Below are 16,305 nucleotides of genomic sequence, written 5' to 3' on the forward strand. Positions count from 1 at the left end.
TCCTATTGCGATGGGTAACTGGTCTGATTAGTTGGTTTAGTTTCCTTCTAGAACTAATCTTTTATCTCTTAAAGATATCCAATCTCTTGTTGTCTCTCAGCAATCTGCAGATAGGCTTTCATCTTTTGGTTGGATTTGGAAATTGAATGTTCCCCATAGAGTAAAATCTCTTTTGGTGGAAAATGCAATGGGTAGACTTCCTTGCAAAAATCTCTTACACACTAAGGGGATTCTTCTTGCTGGCCAAAATCATTATGATGTGTGTAATGTTCAACTGGAGGATGTTACTTATATATTTTTTCATTGCCCTGTGGCCGTTGGTTGCTGGCAGATGCTTCATCAAACTTTTCATATTTCTGTGCCTCATTTTTTGCCAAACTTGGTTGATGTTTTGTCAGCCCCTGAGGTAGAGAAAGGCATTAAATTTCTAATTGCCATTATGGCCCGGGAATTATGGAATGCCCGAGATAAAAGGGTCTTCCAACAGACCTATCATTCTCCCCCGGACATTCTTCGACGTGCCCATCTTTATATTCTCTCTAACAATATTGCAGCTCATGATACTGGCTTCAGGTATCATTTGAGACGCTAGGACGGTCATTTATCATTTTCTAACGATAATTCCCTCAACCAATCTCATTGGCTGCCTCCTCCCTCAGGCACCTTGAAGATTAATTTTGATGCTACATTAAAAGATGGTAAAGTTGCTGTGGGGTATGTCATTCATAATGCATAGGGTACCTTAGTTTGTGCTGCTGGTAAGCTTATTGCTTTTCTACTATTTATGATGCTGAGCTTATGATGGTTTGGCTGAACTTATTGACTGCTGTAAATCACTTGCATTCTTCGTATATCTGGCTTGAGGGTGATGCTTCATCTGTTATCTCTTCTATCAATATCTCTTCGATGAACCGATGCCTTGGCCCTCCTATTCTTAATGATATCCTCAGATGGAAAGCAAACTGTTCAAATTTTATTGCCTCCCATACTTGTAGATGCTATAACAGAGCTATAGATTTTGCGGCTAAATTAGCTCTCCAAGATGATTTTTTTTATAATTCGGGTGACTCGTTAAATCGGACTCTCTACCTTATTTTGCAAGCTGACCTTCATGAAACTTCAAATTCGATAGGCAACATTTTTTATTGGAGCAATTCTTATTTTGTTTTGCTGGCCTATCCATTTTGTAATGTTATTTTATTCTTATGATTGGTTCACATCTGGTAGTTGACGATATTTCCCTTTTCTTATATCAGTTTTTTCCTACTTCATATGCTGATTTGTATTTGATTTCTGGGCTTGCTGCATCCATGTTTCAGATCATTTTGATGTATCAAATGATTGTTTTCCCTTTGTCATGTTACAGATTGTTGTTTCAGTTTGCTATCGAGTACTTGTATCAGATGCTAATGTTGTATTAAATTGCTATCATACCAGGTGCTTGTGTTGTATTAAGTTGCTGTTGTATTTTCTCTTGTTAACTTTCGTATCAAACTTAAGTTGTTTAATGAAAGCTTCGGCTCCTGTTTTTTACCAAAAAAAAACTGACACATTTGCTTGCATTCCAATCTTAACAAGTCATTTCTTTCATATTTATGTTCTGAATGAAGAATGATTACCCTCTTCCAATCAGCGCCGTCTGATGGATGGCTTCAATTGCCAGTAGATAGGCCTCATCCATCATCATGTTCCAAATTGTTAGACGAGACTTGTGCCAAATCCCTTCTCTCGTTGCATTTGCTTTACATATCGTGCTAGATAGCCTAAAATTCACGAGTGCAAATCACTGAAATGCAGAAGACTGACAGATCTTTAAAGTAACAGTGACGATTATCGTGTTCTAATGTGTTTAAGAAATGAATGTCCGATGACGAACTCAGTTTCTCAACTAATTTGAATCATAGTACATTTGACACAAGTTCTGCAAGTAATGATGCCGGAGGCTTCTCCATCAGCATGGAAAAACGCGATCTTACGCCATTGTATTTTTCCCCTCTGAATAAAATTAATTTAAGACAGCTGCCACCAGGAATTTCTTCCTCTCAGTGCAAGAAAATTGAAGCACGCCAATAACTGATTCATCTAGAATCTGAAGCTGGGGTCGACATCCATTGCCCAGGTAAATTTCGCAAGTAGCGACTTGTTAAATATCTAATAGGAAAAAAAAAAGAGAATTGGCAAAAACTATCAGCAAATGTTCAATGGAAATTGTTAAAAGGACGCAAAAAAAAAAAAGAGAAACAGGGAAGGGGTAAACAGTCTACTAATTAGGCATACAATAAGAAGGAAAATCTTATTAACCTAAAAAAAAAAAAAGTGAACAAAAAATCCCAAGAAATTGAATAAAATAAAACGTTGCATGAAATTAAACAATGAAGAACATGCTTCACATTGACATTAAAGAGGTATCATTAATCAATCAGCCTACAAGTGTTTTACCTTCTCAATCGGAACTTCATGGCGCTTGCACCATGCAACCGATATCCTAGGATCAAGGTAGTTTATCTTTGATGTACCCAAAGCCACTGTCTTCAAATCTTCTTTTACCTTTTTGTCCAATTCCATTTTCTCTATCTTTGCATCCATCTGAGCAATCTTCTTTTCTAACCTGCAAGTTGATTTAAATGAGATGGCATGGTAATTTTGTGGAAATTTCAAAACCTTAAGATTCATTTTGAGCTCATTACGCTTCGGGGGACAGGTTCCTCTTTGGCTTCCCTTCTCCATTTTTAAGTGGGGGCTTTCCTTTCCTTGCTCTACTCAAATCCACCTTCAGCTCCTCTCTTTGGGCCTGCAAGCATCATATCGTGAAGCATAAAGGATATTTTAGTAAAAATCACACAAGATAAACCGTAAAGGAAACAGGATTGTGCATAAAACAGCATATTACCTTTAAGTCGGCTATCTTTTCATTCAGTCTTGACATCTGGGCATCATGAGACTTGGAGACACTGCGTTGATGATTACATATGATTGCAACCTGTTTAGCGGAGGAATCTATCAATGATAGAGGATTCACGTTCAGCATTTTCATTGAATAGACAAACTAAGTACAATCATCACCTCCTTGTTTGCATGCTGATAAACAGCAATTTTTTCTGGAAGAGTACCATCCTTGGTTTTCTTATTCAACTGTCACCAAATACCCGAATCAAATCAGACAAACAAAAGTGTTTTACTAGTTATTTGTCTGTCATAGCATTGTGAAAAATGGGTAATGATAATGTATTTGTGAGGGAACAAATCACACATATATATGAAAAGAATAATTTGATCTGAAATGTATACAGCCCATACCATTTAAATACTAGGTTATAGCTTATCCTTCCATCTGATAAAGTTTAACCATATACATACTTTAATTTTTGATAATGTTGAAAGCTTGTATAATAAGGGGGGGAAAAAGATAAAAGCTTGGTAAAACAGATAGGAAAAGTTCGAGACTTGGTTACTGAATCTCTTCATACCCCTTCGCGATGTTTTATTCTGGAAAAAACTTTACACAAAGCATACTTTCTGAATTCACCAATATGCATAACATAATTTGCTAATTGAAAGCATTCTGAAGACAATGGCGTTTATACGAGTGATGGGTCCTCAGGCTCATGAAGCAAAACTTCAAAAGTATAAAACAAAATATTCATATACACACAGAATAGGGGGAAAATCAGTGACGTTAATACTCACAATGTCATCCAAAGTAATAGAAGCATTGTATGTACGGAAAACTTTCGCAGTAAGACCAGGCATGAGTTCTTTCAGATGAGCATTAAGCTTACTCGTATCCAGCAAGTCGAAGAGATCGTCTCCATCACCTTTTTTACTACCATCACTTTTTCTTGCTAATAAATTGCAAGCAAAAATTAGCAACTGAGACAATTGGGTTAACAACAAAAGGACAAATTAAACATAATATGCAGTCACCAGTCCGGAATTCTCCAATAGCTTTATAGACAGGTGGCTCAACCTCCACAGTATTGAAATATCTGATAGAATCTTTACCAAGGAAGTCGAACTGGATGACCCCCCCCCCCCCCCCCAAACAAAAAAAAGGCAATGTCAAATCATCCGAGCAAAGAATGAATGAATCAAAGCTGAAGATCTTTTGAAAACATGATATACCTGCAACTTATTTGGAGGGACCAAAACAACATTCTCCACTTTCAAAGTGCAGCAACCAACAGTATCAGCCTCATCATCATCCTGCATATGATGTAAGTGATAGATATACAGGTAACTTGTTAGCATACGATGCAACTGCACTAAATTGCTTCTGCTGGATGATACATATTACATTAAGCACCCTAGCAATTGTCAGGGCAAATTGAGAAGCAATGAATATCAAGAAAGATCTATGAAAACATAACCCAAAGTTGTCTTGAGAACCCTAGAAAGACTGTGAAGCACACTCAATGGACTTTCTAAAATACGAATCTAAACAGATGAGTAGGTACTCTAAAAAGATGCTGGTGGTCCAAGAAACAGATTTCAGCAGATTATCAACAGTGGCCAGGACCGCCAGATTATGTATAGAAAAAACCAGGAATAAGCACAATGTCAAATGCAGGATAACAGAAGCCAAAACAGAAAAGATAGAAAAAATAACGTAAGGCTTGAACCTGGAAAGTTCTGTGCAACTGCTGGGTACAATTGAGATAAGACCCGCTATCACTAAAAGTTTCCATGCACGTCAGAAAACCACTTTTTTAAAGCCAAAGCTTCAGTGGACATGATGGACAGAAGAGATCACAAACATCACCCAGTAACTTGAAACTACATATATTGTATATAGATGTGAGAACGAGTGTCATAAAAAAATTAAGCTCCTTAAAAATTCTAAATTCCAATTATTGTGAATAGGAAATAGGGTATATTTCAAATAACTGAAATATACTGTAAATATATGTGTAACTTTATGGTGAATCATGATTAAATTAGAGTTTACTGGATAAAACTGTGATGCAATTGACTGGACACAGACATCTCAATATCACATGCATACGCAAAGCATGACATATAAGAAAACCTATAAAATGTAAAATGGTGACAGGACCTACATATATAAATCATATACATGTATTAGTGTAAGGAAGGCAACCAAGCTAGCAAGCTTTGCTGCAGTTAAAAGTTCCACTCAAGGTGTCATATCACGTGGGAAAAATGCTCACCCATGTACAGATATAAAATGTTGTTGGCAAATGAGAACAAGCATCCGCAAGGGAAGTACATATTGCTAATTTTTCAAACATGGAGCAATTGACATTAGCAGGCTATTAAGATTGACAAAAATGCAGTAGGAGAGGAAAGGGGTGTCAGTTTGTTGTCAGACACCACAGCATGGATGGAAGTGACAAGAAAATCATAGGGAAAAGTTGAACAAATAAGAGAATAAATAGCTTCTCCCAAGTATGACAGCAGCTAGAAAAAGCGAACCAAAGAAATGAGGAAGCAGAAGCGAAAAACTCAGAATTATATGTTGTTACTTACCTTTTCATTGCCTGCCCGAAGTGCTAGCTTATCAATAAGGTACGTAGCCACTGCTATTTGCCGCTTTGTAGCATCTTTACTGGTAAAATCCCTCGTATAATTTGCACGAATATTATCAATGTAATCCTGCACAAAAAGTTACACATGACAAACAATATAAGTACCAAAGAATACTAACACATGAGGGAGATTACTGAAGAACACTGTCAATCACCAAAACTTGTGTCTAATGCATGTGATCCAAATGCACTGACAAGAACCTACAATTTAATAGCTTACTTTCAACAGTCTGGCTTTCTCATATTTTTCTTTGTCACTTTGCCCTTTCAATGAGCTGCTTGCCGCCAAAAATACATACTTACACTCTTTTGGATTTATTGGATCATTCCAAAATGCTAGCCATGTAACAGTATTATCATGTTTTACTTCTTTCCACCTGCAAAAGTATTTCAAAAAGTTAAACATCTCCAAGGCCCCTATTCGCTAATTCATGGCCATTTAGCATAAGCTTTAACAATAAGATATCTCATTATCTATTTTTTATGTCACCTTTCACCAGGTACCGGACATTCTGGAATTGGGGCACCTTTACCAATATTGATTGTAATATCACTTGGTCGTACGCGTTTTTTCAGCTTTCCCATCTGGCATCATAATTAACACATGCTATTTAACAAAGACGCACAAGATATAAAAATAATAACAATAATGATGATGACTTGATGATGATAGCAGCGAGGAGGAGGAGAAGACAGAAAACAAAATAATGGAAAATTCCATTCAGACCACAGTGGATTGAGCTTAACATGTTCTAATTCCTAACTACTGTTTCCATGAATTATGTTGGTACATAACCTTTGGATGCTCCCCACGACCTCGGAACAATGCTGGTGGTTCAACTCTGAAATTCCCAACCTGAAATGAATGTCATGATCAAATTCACAGTATAAGACATTAGGAAATGAGAAAGACTATTGATGCCACTGAACTTCAACATTTGTAACGACCACAAATGAGGAATAACACTAAATCACGCCTTCACATAAAATGCACTATCAAGCATCACTGATTTGAAATAGCATAGACGCCAACGTGTTAAATTCCATGATACAAGGCTATCCCAATTTTCCCATAGAACAGGACATGGCACTGTCCCGGCCTGTCCTAACACTTGGAACAAGGGATGTCTCAAGACATGCTAATCGGGATACTAAGACAATAGCAAGAGAGTCCTATCTTGACACTTGGGATAGTACCCCATCCTGATGTCCCTCAAGACATCCTGCCAAGACTTGAGTTATTGATAAACACTATCTTACAAATGAATATCAATTTATAACATAAATAACATAGCTTATGAATCGTTTTGAGCAAATACAAGAAATGCAGAGGAATCCTGGATGTCACTAGATGATTTTTCATATATCAACAGGAACCAGAGAGTGACCTCCCTCCCTCCCCCAGAGGAAAGCTACTTCAGATGTTGACTAGGGGACATCCGTCATCTTGCATCTTGAACGAGTTAATGCATTATAAGAATGCAAATAGAAGCCCACAATATAGCAGAAAAGATAAATCCCTGTATGTTTGTTTTATGTACCAAGGATCAGGAAAAAACAGGTTTATATACTCCCAGCACATGCATATCTGGGTCTAAATGTTCGGCTCCAGTAACTCAAAATGATTTTTTTTCTTTTTTTAGGTTTTTGTGGGGGGGAGGGGGGTGTGTATGAAAGCAGTGCATAATTTTTTAATATATAAAGGATAAGCTGAGTAGAAAAGAAATGTACACAAAAAAAAGAGGGAAGCCACCAAGAAAAATTTATGTCAGGAAACAAAAGGTACAGATATACTCAAGAACAAATGCATAGTTTAATATTATCAACGCAGAATTATCAGCAATCAACAGCCAGCATATTAACAGGTCTGCAAGACAATGTCATGGAATGCTAGGATTGTACAATCAGCTTCAGATTTGATGAAATATCAGTAACCCTGCAACCATAATATTACATGCCAACAAATATAGGAGGATCATTGACTCCGCAGACAGCAAGTTGCAACATTGAGTGAGACAGTGAAGGTAGATATTGGATGCAACTTTTTCAGAAATTTGTTTATATCATTGATTTTTACAAGTTTACTCATATTGTTCAACTATAATACATCAGCATTTTGGTTGGATGACATCAACTTTTAATATAAGAAATTCCAACCCATGCTCAGGAAATAAAAAAAGTTTCCTATATATGTTCTTCCCTTACAAATTAAAGAATCCACCTATCCATGCAGCAAATCAGTCATTCATTCTGCTTCAAGGAAGATATAAGAGACATGCTATGTTCAAAATTTTGTGAGCTCTGATATGACATGATTATAATTTCTAAAATTACATGGCCACCAGTAGGAGTGCCCGCAATGGTACCTCCTTAGAGACTAATGGTAACACAGCTGAATGCATATACATATATTGGGAAGTGTCGCTAAAGTATAGATATGCAATTTCTGAAACCAAATATTAGACGTTCAAGTAACTAAGTATTTCATCTAATAACTTAATGAAAATGTAAACAGATAGGACACAGAAACTATCATCTACATATGATACTAATGAAAATGTGTTTAACACCCTTTCAGATCATTACAATGTAAGAGTAACTTAAGCCATTGGTGTAGAAAAACCAAAACGATATTGATAAGAACTTGTTACTTAATCACAAGTCAGAAGTTACCTTCTCTTTTACACCATCAACAACAGCCCACATGTATTTCTCCTCTTTCTTCATTTTTTCTTCTTTTAAGGCCTTCTTCTCCTATACAAGGAACAAAGCTTAAGTCAGGAACAGAAACTGAGTAATCATATTTTGGATATTTATTGCTTCAGAACGCAACGGATGTAAGAGAAATACACTTTCTTGAATTTTGATATCAGTAATGTTCAATTATATCTAGGATTTATGAATAAAGAACTGAATACATTATATGAAGCATCAACTGATAAATCATTTTCTATGAGAGTATGACGGCTAAATAAGGCAACCAAGCATTCTTAATAGCACCAATTGATCATGTCTGACATTCATAAATGATGCTAAATTGCATCGATGAAAATGACAAGAAAATGGACATTATTATTCCAGAGGTATTAAGCAATTCTACATCGGACCAATCAAATCTTATAGGGTGGACAACCTCCACTTTTTCGTGTACTCTAGACAAGATTGGAAATTAGTCTGAAATTCATAAATGATGCTAAATGGCATTGATGAAAATGACAAGAAAACGGACATTATTACCCCAGAGGTATTAAGCAATTCTACATCGGACCAATCAAATCTTATAGGGTGGACAACCTACAATTTTTCATGTACTCTAGACAAGATTGGAAATTAGTGCCAACTTGACAAGGGTTATGCTTCAGAAAAAGCAATATAGGCATGAGTTTTGCAGACCTTGGAGCCAATCTCTGTTGCATCAAGTTGACCAGGTGGCATCACAGATAGAATCTATAGATTCAATAAGCTGGCAAATTTCCCAAAGAACACTCTTGAAAATTACCCCCATTGCAGTTGGTTGGCATAACTTGAATGAATTGCAACTCTCATATCTTTAACAAAATATAAGATTGAATTGCAACACTTGCAAACAGGAACACAAAGAAATGCATATTACTTCCGCAGTATATGCAGAGATGTTTTAGTAAGTGTACAAGCATATAACTAACTTTTACTGGCATGAGATTATTTAAAGTCCAATTTGGCAAAATATCCATCATCAAAGTACATCAGCATAATCAAATTTTTAAGCTGCTTGTAGTTTGTGGTGGATACAGCAGAACTTACCTCAGCACTCATCTGTTTTTTCTTCTCCTTCTCTCTCTGATGCCATTCATAGATCGGAGTGAAATCACAGAGCTCGAATTTTTTAATGACATGATTTTTACCCAGTATTCGTTTCCAGTCATTCCAAAAGTTCTCAATAAATTTAGGCTTGGTGGCATAATCTGTGTCCTTCATAACTGCAAACATTGTCGCAACCTGCAATCTAAGAGTTTTAGAACAAAACAAGGGAGCAATGCAAATCTTAACTGAATATAATTCAAGCGTAATTTGACAGGTAGTTACTAAATGGCTGCTACTCTTACAAAAGAAGCAAGAACAGCGAATTCAGAGCAACTGCAGCATGCAGCAAGACATGAAAGAAAATAGAAGATAAAAAATGTATGATCAAGCAAACAATATAAACATCCATAAAAAGTCACCTCCTCTTGTTCAGGAGTCAAATCAACTGGCTGTCCATTGTAGAGCATTTTGACCCCATGAGGCACGTAAGTTGGAGGAAAAATGAGACCATTGTGCTCCAAAGTAGTCCATTTCTGGCCCCCACCAGATCCAGGAGGCACCTTCAGGGATTTTGAGAATTTTGAATTCTTCAATGCTTTCTTCATTTTCTTGCTATCCTTCTTGAGTAATGAACCAGTGATCTTTTTCATAACTTTATTAGTGGATGATTTGCTGTCTGATGACCCTGATTTTTTTATTCTTTGTGAAATTGGTATGCGGTCATTATCATCTGTATCTGTTTTTTTCTCTACAACTTCTTGTTTAACTTTTTCATGATAAGAGGAACCTGAGACTTTTGCCTTTTTAATTGAATAATCGATAGGATTATTAGTATCACCAAGAGGACGCTTGTTTGCACCTTTTGGAAACCTCAACTCATTACTTGTTCCCTTCTTGATGGAACCATTAGGCTTAACTTTGAAAGCCAAAGGCTTCTCATCATCATCAGAAATTTTTGTAGATGCACCACCACTGGATTTTGGTTGAAACCTGAAGAGCAACGGCTTATCATCTTCTGAATCATCAGAATCTTCCTTGGTACTTTCTTGTACCTTTTGTGCTGATGGTGAAGCATGCCTGGGGGATTCAAGCACTTTCTTAGAATGCAAGGAGCTGTTTTTCTCAACCACTGATGAAGAAAATTTGGAGCTTAATGGCTTATCATCATCAGAATCATCAGAGTCCTCACGTTTACGACATGGCTTATCCAAATCCATCTTATCCTTACTGCTAGTTGCCAATTTATGTTCAGAAGAATGATTAACCACTTTCTCCGGATGCATGGAATTGTTCTTCTGAAATACCATAGAAGCTGCATTAAGCCTATGGCTTAATGGTTTGTCATCATCTGAATCATCTGAGCTTTCAGCATCAGCACAAATATTATCTAGATGCATTGTTTCCCTACTATTACTTGTTGGTTTCTTTTCTGGGAGATGTTTTGACCGATCAGGTAATGCAATCCTAGAATTTGAGCCTGCAATTATAGACTTAGACTTCTCGCTTGGTGCCTTCACAGTAGAAGTTATCTTATTCTTCTGAAAATTGGAATTCCCATGATTCATAGCACTTTTCTCAGACGTAAGCTTTCCCAAAGAGCTATCGCACCTTTGAGATACTGATTTCTTCAAAGCAGAATTTAACTGACTTTGCTTGGATGCAGAGTTTGGCCTTTTAAAAACTGTAGGCCCATCATCATCATCACCATTATCATAGATAACTTGTTTGACACAACCATGAACAGCCATGATTTCACTTTATCTTCTGGAAAGGTGTCTTAGTTTCCACCTGCAAATTTCAATGAATTTGTCCAAGGATTAAACATATGAATGTAAATACAAGATATTAGGCACTAACTTGATGCAACATAAAAAAAGAATATATGGTACAAGGAATTAATCCTAGATGCTGATTTAGCAGCCTGAAATGCCCTGACACACACGTGTCAAGTTACTACAAAAAGTTTGAATTTTAATATCCTGGTGTGGAGTCAAGACCATGATTGTTTCAAGAACACAAGTTTGGAATTTAATTGAAGTCAGTATATCATTCCCTCTTCAGACCACATGTGCCCAATTACTTAGGACAGTCAGTTAACTATAACTCTGCATATTCAGTATTTAATTCAATGATTACTATCTTTTTGAAAAGGTAATGTACCGTCAAAAGTAAAGGAAAGAAAAAAGACCATGACTGTTTCAAGATGGAGAAATGTTTGGAATTTTAATTGATAAGTCTCCCTATTCAGACTGCATGAGGCCAATAATTTAGGACACAGATTCAGTTAGCCACAGATCTAAATATTCAGTATTTAATTCAATGATTACCATCTCTTTGAAAAGGTAAGTTACTGTCAAAAGTAAAGGAAAGCCAAAAAAATGAACATCTTATTCTTGAGTTCTACTGAAACAGAGGGTTTGACCAAGAAGTCATATCTTATTTCTTAATATCAAGCATCCAGCCACCTAAGAGATGATTTACAAATAAAGATACAGATATTATATACCCAATAATTGAATTGATGAGTTATGTTTTCTCAAAATAATGCTTTTCAATGAGTGGACTATTGATACCATATCCTGAGCTTCTGACAGTAAACTTCCACTTGATATAATACCAGTTTAATTCATCTTACTCTTATGCAATTTTGAGTTCTCAAGGTATATCTTAACACCAAAACTACAAGATCCAAGAGCCAAAAAAAAAATCGCATGAAATAGTTGAGTCCACTGCAAATCAATGTCACTAGTTTTCTATTCATCATGTTAAAAAGTTCAATTGAAGGACGTTACTCCCATCCCATGCAAAGCCAGCAGAACAAAGCCTAAAGAAATTTATTGACTACCAAAACAGTTACATGGAAATGAAACATAACAAGATCTCTCTAAATCATTCTTGAACACTTATGTTCAAGGACGTCCAAGCATCCCAAACTGCCTAGTTCAGGGCATTACCGACCGGTCAGTTACCAAGATGAGACAACCCTTTGGTTGGGGTGGTTTGTTTGTTGGTCTGATTCAGCTCATCTTTGATTAATTCCTCAATAGCTCACTCTATTTCCCACTCCCTCTCGAAGCTCCCGGCTCAACTTTGCCCTCTCTCAAAGCTTCCAGCTCATCTCTTTATCAGTCTCCTCTCTTGCCTTGTAATACTCTTCTCCTCTAGTGCTTTGACTACCGCCATTGCTAGCACTCTCACAGCAACCTCCATCACTATGGAACACATCGCACTTCGAGACTGGGCCTCATTAACAATGATGCTCCATCTCTCCAAGATCTACATCCTCTCAACCTTCTAATCTCCCAATCGACGATGTTCTACAATAAAAGCAACCAAGCCATCAAACCTAAGATCAAGAAGCTTGAATTCGAGGATCTTTCTAGGTCGGATCAAAGGATCGGGACCTTGGTTCAAGGATTGCCGTTCCCTTGAGAGAAGCATCATCCATGGCCCAAGCAAGCTGATCTCCCCCCCCCCCCCCCCCACAATTCTCATAGTTCCAATAGGCATCCCTCATCAATTACTCATTCCAAAAGGTCCTAGATCCGAAGTCACTTGACCTCCCTATCTCCCATTGGATGATGATCTGACTAAAAGGCAACCAAGAGATCAGATTTGAGATAAAGAAGCTTGGATTCAAGGATTTTTCTGAATTGGATCGAAAGATTGGGGCCTTGGATTCAAGGGAGGCATCTTCCATGGCCCAAGAGAGCTGATTTGTCTCCCCCCCTCCTAGCTCCTCCTCTCTCTGCCTTGGTTCTGATATGCATCAAGTCAGTACAATACATACCAGAACCATACTGAAGCAACCACCGACCAACACAGTCTCTAGCACTGATTCAACAAACCTGGCTTATGCTAGCATGACCTTATTACTTCTTACAGATCACATACTCAAACTAGTATTGTATACAATGTCCATAGTCAATAAGTTCTAAAGATTATCATCATCTTCAAATCAAATATCTACATGCACCAAAAGCGCATTCACCATTTTATGGCCTCTCAATAGTAGTTGACTCATCTACTCATTGTTAGACTCCCAAACCATATATCTTTAAAATTTCTTAAACACTTTAAAGAACATGCATTCCTGACTTATATAGGATGCTTTGTGCTTTCCCAGAATCTCCTTAGCTATACTCCTTGAGTTTAGGACTTAATGATGACTTTCTACATCTGGACCCACAGCATAAAGTGTGAGCTTAATTGAAAGATAATAATACCAAAGCTTACTGATAACATAATAACAGCACCATTCGCTTCCCATGACCAAAATGAACTATCTGTAGGCAACAGAAAGCAATAAAAGGTGCCTCGACGATCAGTTTCTCTTCATACAAGTTGAGAAGGAGTCCACAGATTATTCCACCACATACACAGCCAAGATGAAGTCATTTTCATGATGTATCCTTCAAGAGAATCCCTGGACTTGAAGGAGATAAACTACAAGGAAAGTGTTCAGTGACAGGATTACCTTATACTAGAAGTATAACGACTCAGCAATTTGATTCATCCGGCATATGATAAGGAGCCTTTTTATTGATATCTTCCCCGACATTCTCCGTTCCATTGTCAACCTTTCTTCAAGTCATCACAAGATTCACAACTTCATTCAAGTTCATGTGTGATATGTAATGAGGTTATAAGAAGTCTATGCATATCGTCCTACACCTCCATATCTGATGGCAATAGCGTTACTAATAAGGGATAATGTGACTTCCTCATGGAAAGGGGACCAAAAAGACGATGGCATGCTTAATGAAAGACATGCCGAATAACTGGTTGGCTGGTCATCACCATGACCAACTGCATACTGTAGCACATCAACCGACTAGCTCTTTTTTTTTTTTTTTTTTTTAAATCGAAAAAGGGGGAAAAGAAAGAAAGAAGAAAAACCTGTCAAGTCTCAAAAAGATTGCAGAAGACATGAAAGGACTATGGTAGAAACTAACCTAAAAGATCTCACACAAGGCACATTGATCAAGGATGGCCAACGCAGCTGTCATGCTTTCAAGTTTACGAAACAAATAGACGATTTAAAATCAATTATCGCATCTCCAATCACTGATTCCATCCCAAAAGATCATTTCAACATCAACAAAATTCATCATTCAGCGCAAACACGGATTGGACAAGCAAAAGAAACCACCTACATCGAGAACTATAAAAATCTCTATTCCAAAGCAATAGAACGACAAAAACATCAAGATAATGGCAAGAGATTATGAAACCCATCACAAAGAACCCATTCTTACGCAAATCAGTAACACAAAAGCCTAAAAATATCCCTAATGTTATATTTTTGTATGGAGAAAAAAACCTGAATTTTTCCTCTGCAAACCCTTGAACAGCTCAGATTGATCGAAGTGGAAGGAGGTCAGCGAATCGAAAAACTGGTTCTTGCAACGATTCAAGCTAGGGGATGAAAATTAGGGTTTCTTGGAGTTGTATTACGGTTTCCCCGAGCTAGGTTGCTTCTCTCCTCTCCTACCGCAGGCTGCCTTCTCTTCCCCTCTTTCCTCCCGACACCCAAAGGCTCCGTTTCTAAGGGACGATTTAATTGCATAAAACCCCTCTTCTTGTGCTGAATTATATGCTTCGTTTTTTCTGGATGGACTAAAATGCCCTTCTCTATATTCCTTTTCTTTATTAGAACGTCTAATAGATAAAGATAATTGTAGGAAAAATGTTCGAAGCGCGGCTCCATTTTCTGCATTTTTTTTCCCCCTCCGAATGTGATGTGCCATACATGATTAAAACTTATATGATGGTTAATATTGGGTTATAGATGATGATTAATAGTAATTCTCTAAAAAATACATATATTTTGAATAAATGAATCTAATAAATAAATATATATTTTTTATAAATAACATAAAAATTATTAAGAGAATTCATGATGCATATCGTTGAATTATCTACATACATCACATTGATCTTTTAACTATTGTATAAAATAAAAAATTAAATTACATATGCTCACCAGCAATTTATTCATCTTTACTTTTTATAAATTATTTTATTTAATAATTATATTTTATTGAATATTTATATAATATTATTAGTTTAATATTTTTATGATTACCCTATCATGCTAGAATTATCTTGTAAAAATTATTTAAAAATATCTTTAATATTGCCCTATGAAAAATTATTTATGTTATTCATAGGATAAGGGTATTATTATTAATATTTATCTTTGTTATCTTATTCATTGATAATTAGATAAAAGACAACAATACCTGTTCTTTTATATTTTTGCAATTATCAATCGATTAAACTCTTTACAAACCTTTGATTTAAGTTATAATATTTGTTCCTTGCTGAATAAATACCAGGCCCTGCAGCATGATTATGTCTGAGAAAAGAAATACATCAAAGGACATTGATGGTAATCTCTATACGGATGGTACGTTATCGTTGAGGCAACAGTTCCTAAAATGACAGAAACGCCCTCTGATTTTGATGATTTGGACTCTCTTATTCATCCTCATCACCGAAACGCCTCGTCCATTTGTTAGAGAAAAGCGTTGGGGCCGGTATGCGGTCACCCATCGAAGTTTACCGTCCTTCTCCCCGCATCTCTATCGACCAATGGAAGGGCAACTCCAGTGGATAAATTTTTTTTTTTTTTTCTCTTGAATTGGATAAATGAGGTCAAATTATAGCCATCCAAATATTTGGATATTAAGATTTGCTGCATGTTTGTTGGTTATAACTCTATCAAATATATTTATTAATAAAAACCATTTAGCTCGATCATATCAGGTGCTTTGAAGTAAAAATCAATAATTCAATTAATTACACTCTTTCTGCGTATACACGAGTAACCAAATTTATAACATGCTGCAAGATTTTACGATAATACCATAGTATTTATCCATATTTAGATACGATCACATCAAAAAAAGATAAGCTAACATGGTTATTTTATAATTTGGAGTTGTATGTTAGAGGTCGGGTCTTTGGATAA

General features: G+C 36.4%; 1 protein-coding gene across 1 annotated transcript; it reads right to left on the bottom strand.

Moving 5' to 3' along the window:
- Positions 1-1,811: 1,811 nt before the first annotated feature.
- Positions 1,812-14,877, bottom strand: LOC105050518 (DNA topoisomerase 1 alpha). The gene is made up of 16 exons (XM_010930574.3): positions 14,653-14,877; positions 9,749-11,117; positions 9,330-9,524; positions 8,220-8,300; positions 6,343-6,402; positions 6,037-6,131; positions 5,767-5,923; positions 5,488-5,613; positions 4,123-4,203; positions 3,925-4,015; positions 3,688-3,842; positions 3,064-3,132; positions 2,891-2,980; positions 2,688-2,791; positions 2,440-2,608; positions 1,812-2,151 (listed from the first exon to the last, which is right to left on the bottom strand). Exons 2-16 carry the CDS (start codon positions 11,075-11,077, stop codon positions 2,083-2,085), a joined length of 2,871 nt encoding a protein of 956 aa, XP_010928876.1. The 5' UTR covers positions 11,078-11,117; positions 14,653-14,877; the 3' UTR covers positions 1,812-2,082.
- Positions 14,878-16,305: the final 1,428 nt, after the last annotated feature.

This window comes from Elaeis guineensis, chromosome 8 (genome assembly GCF_000442705.2).
Source record: "Elaeis guineensis isolate ETL-2024a chromosome 8, EG11, whole genome shotgun sequence".
NCBI classification, from domain to species: Eukaryota; Viridiplantae; Streptophyta; class Magnoliopsida; order Arecales; family Arecaceae; genus Elaeis; species Elaeis guineensis.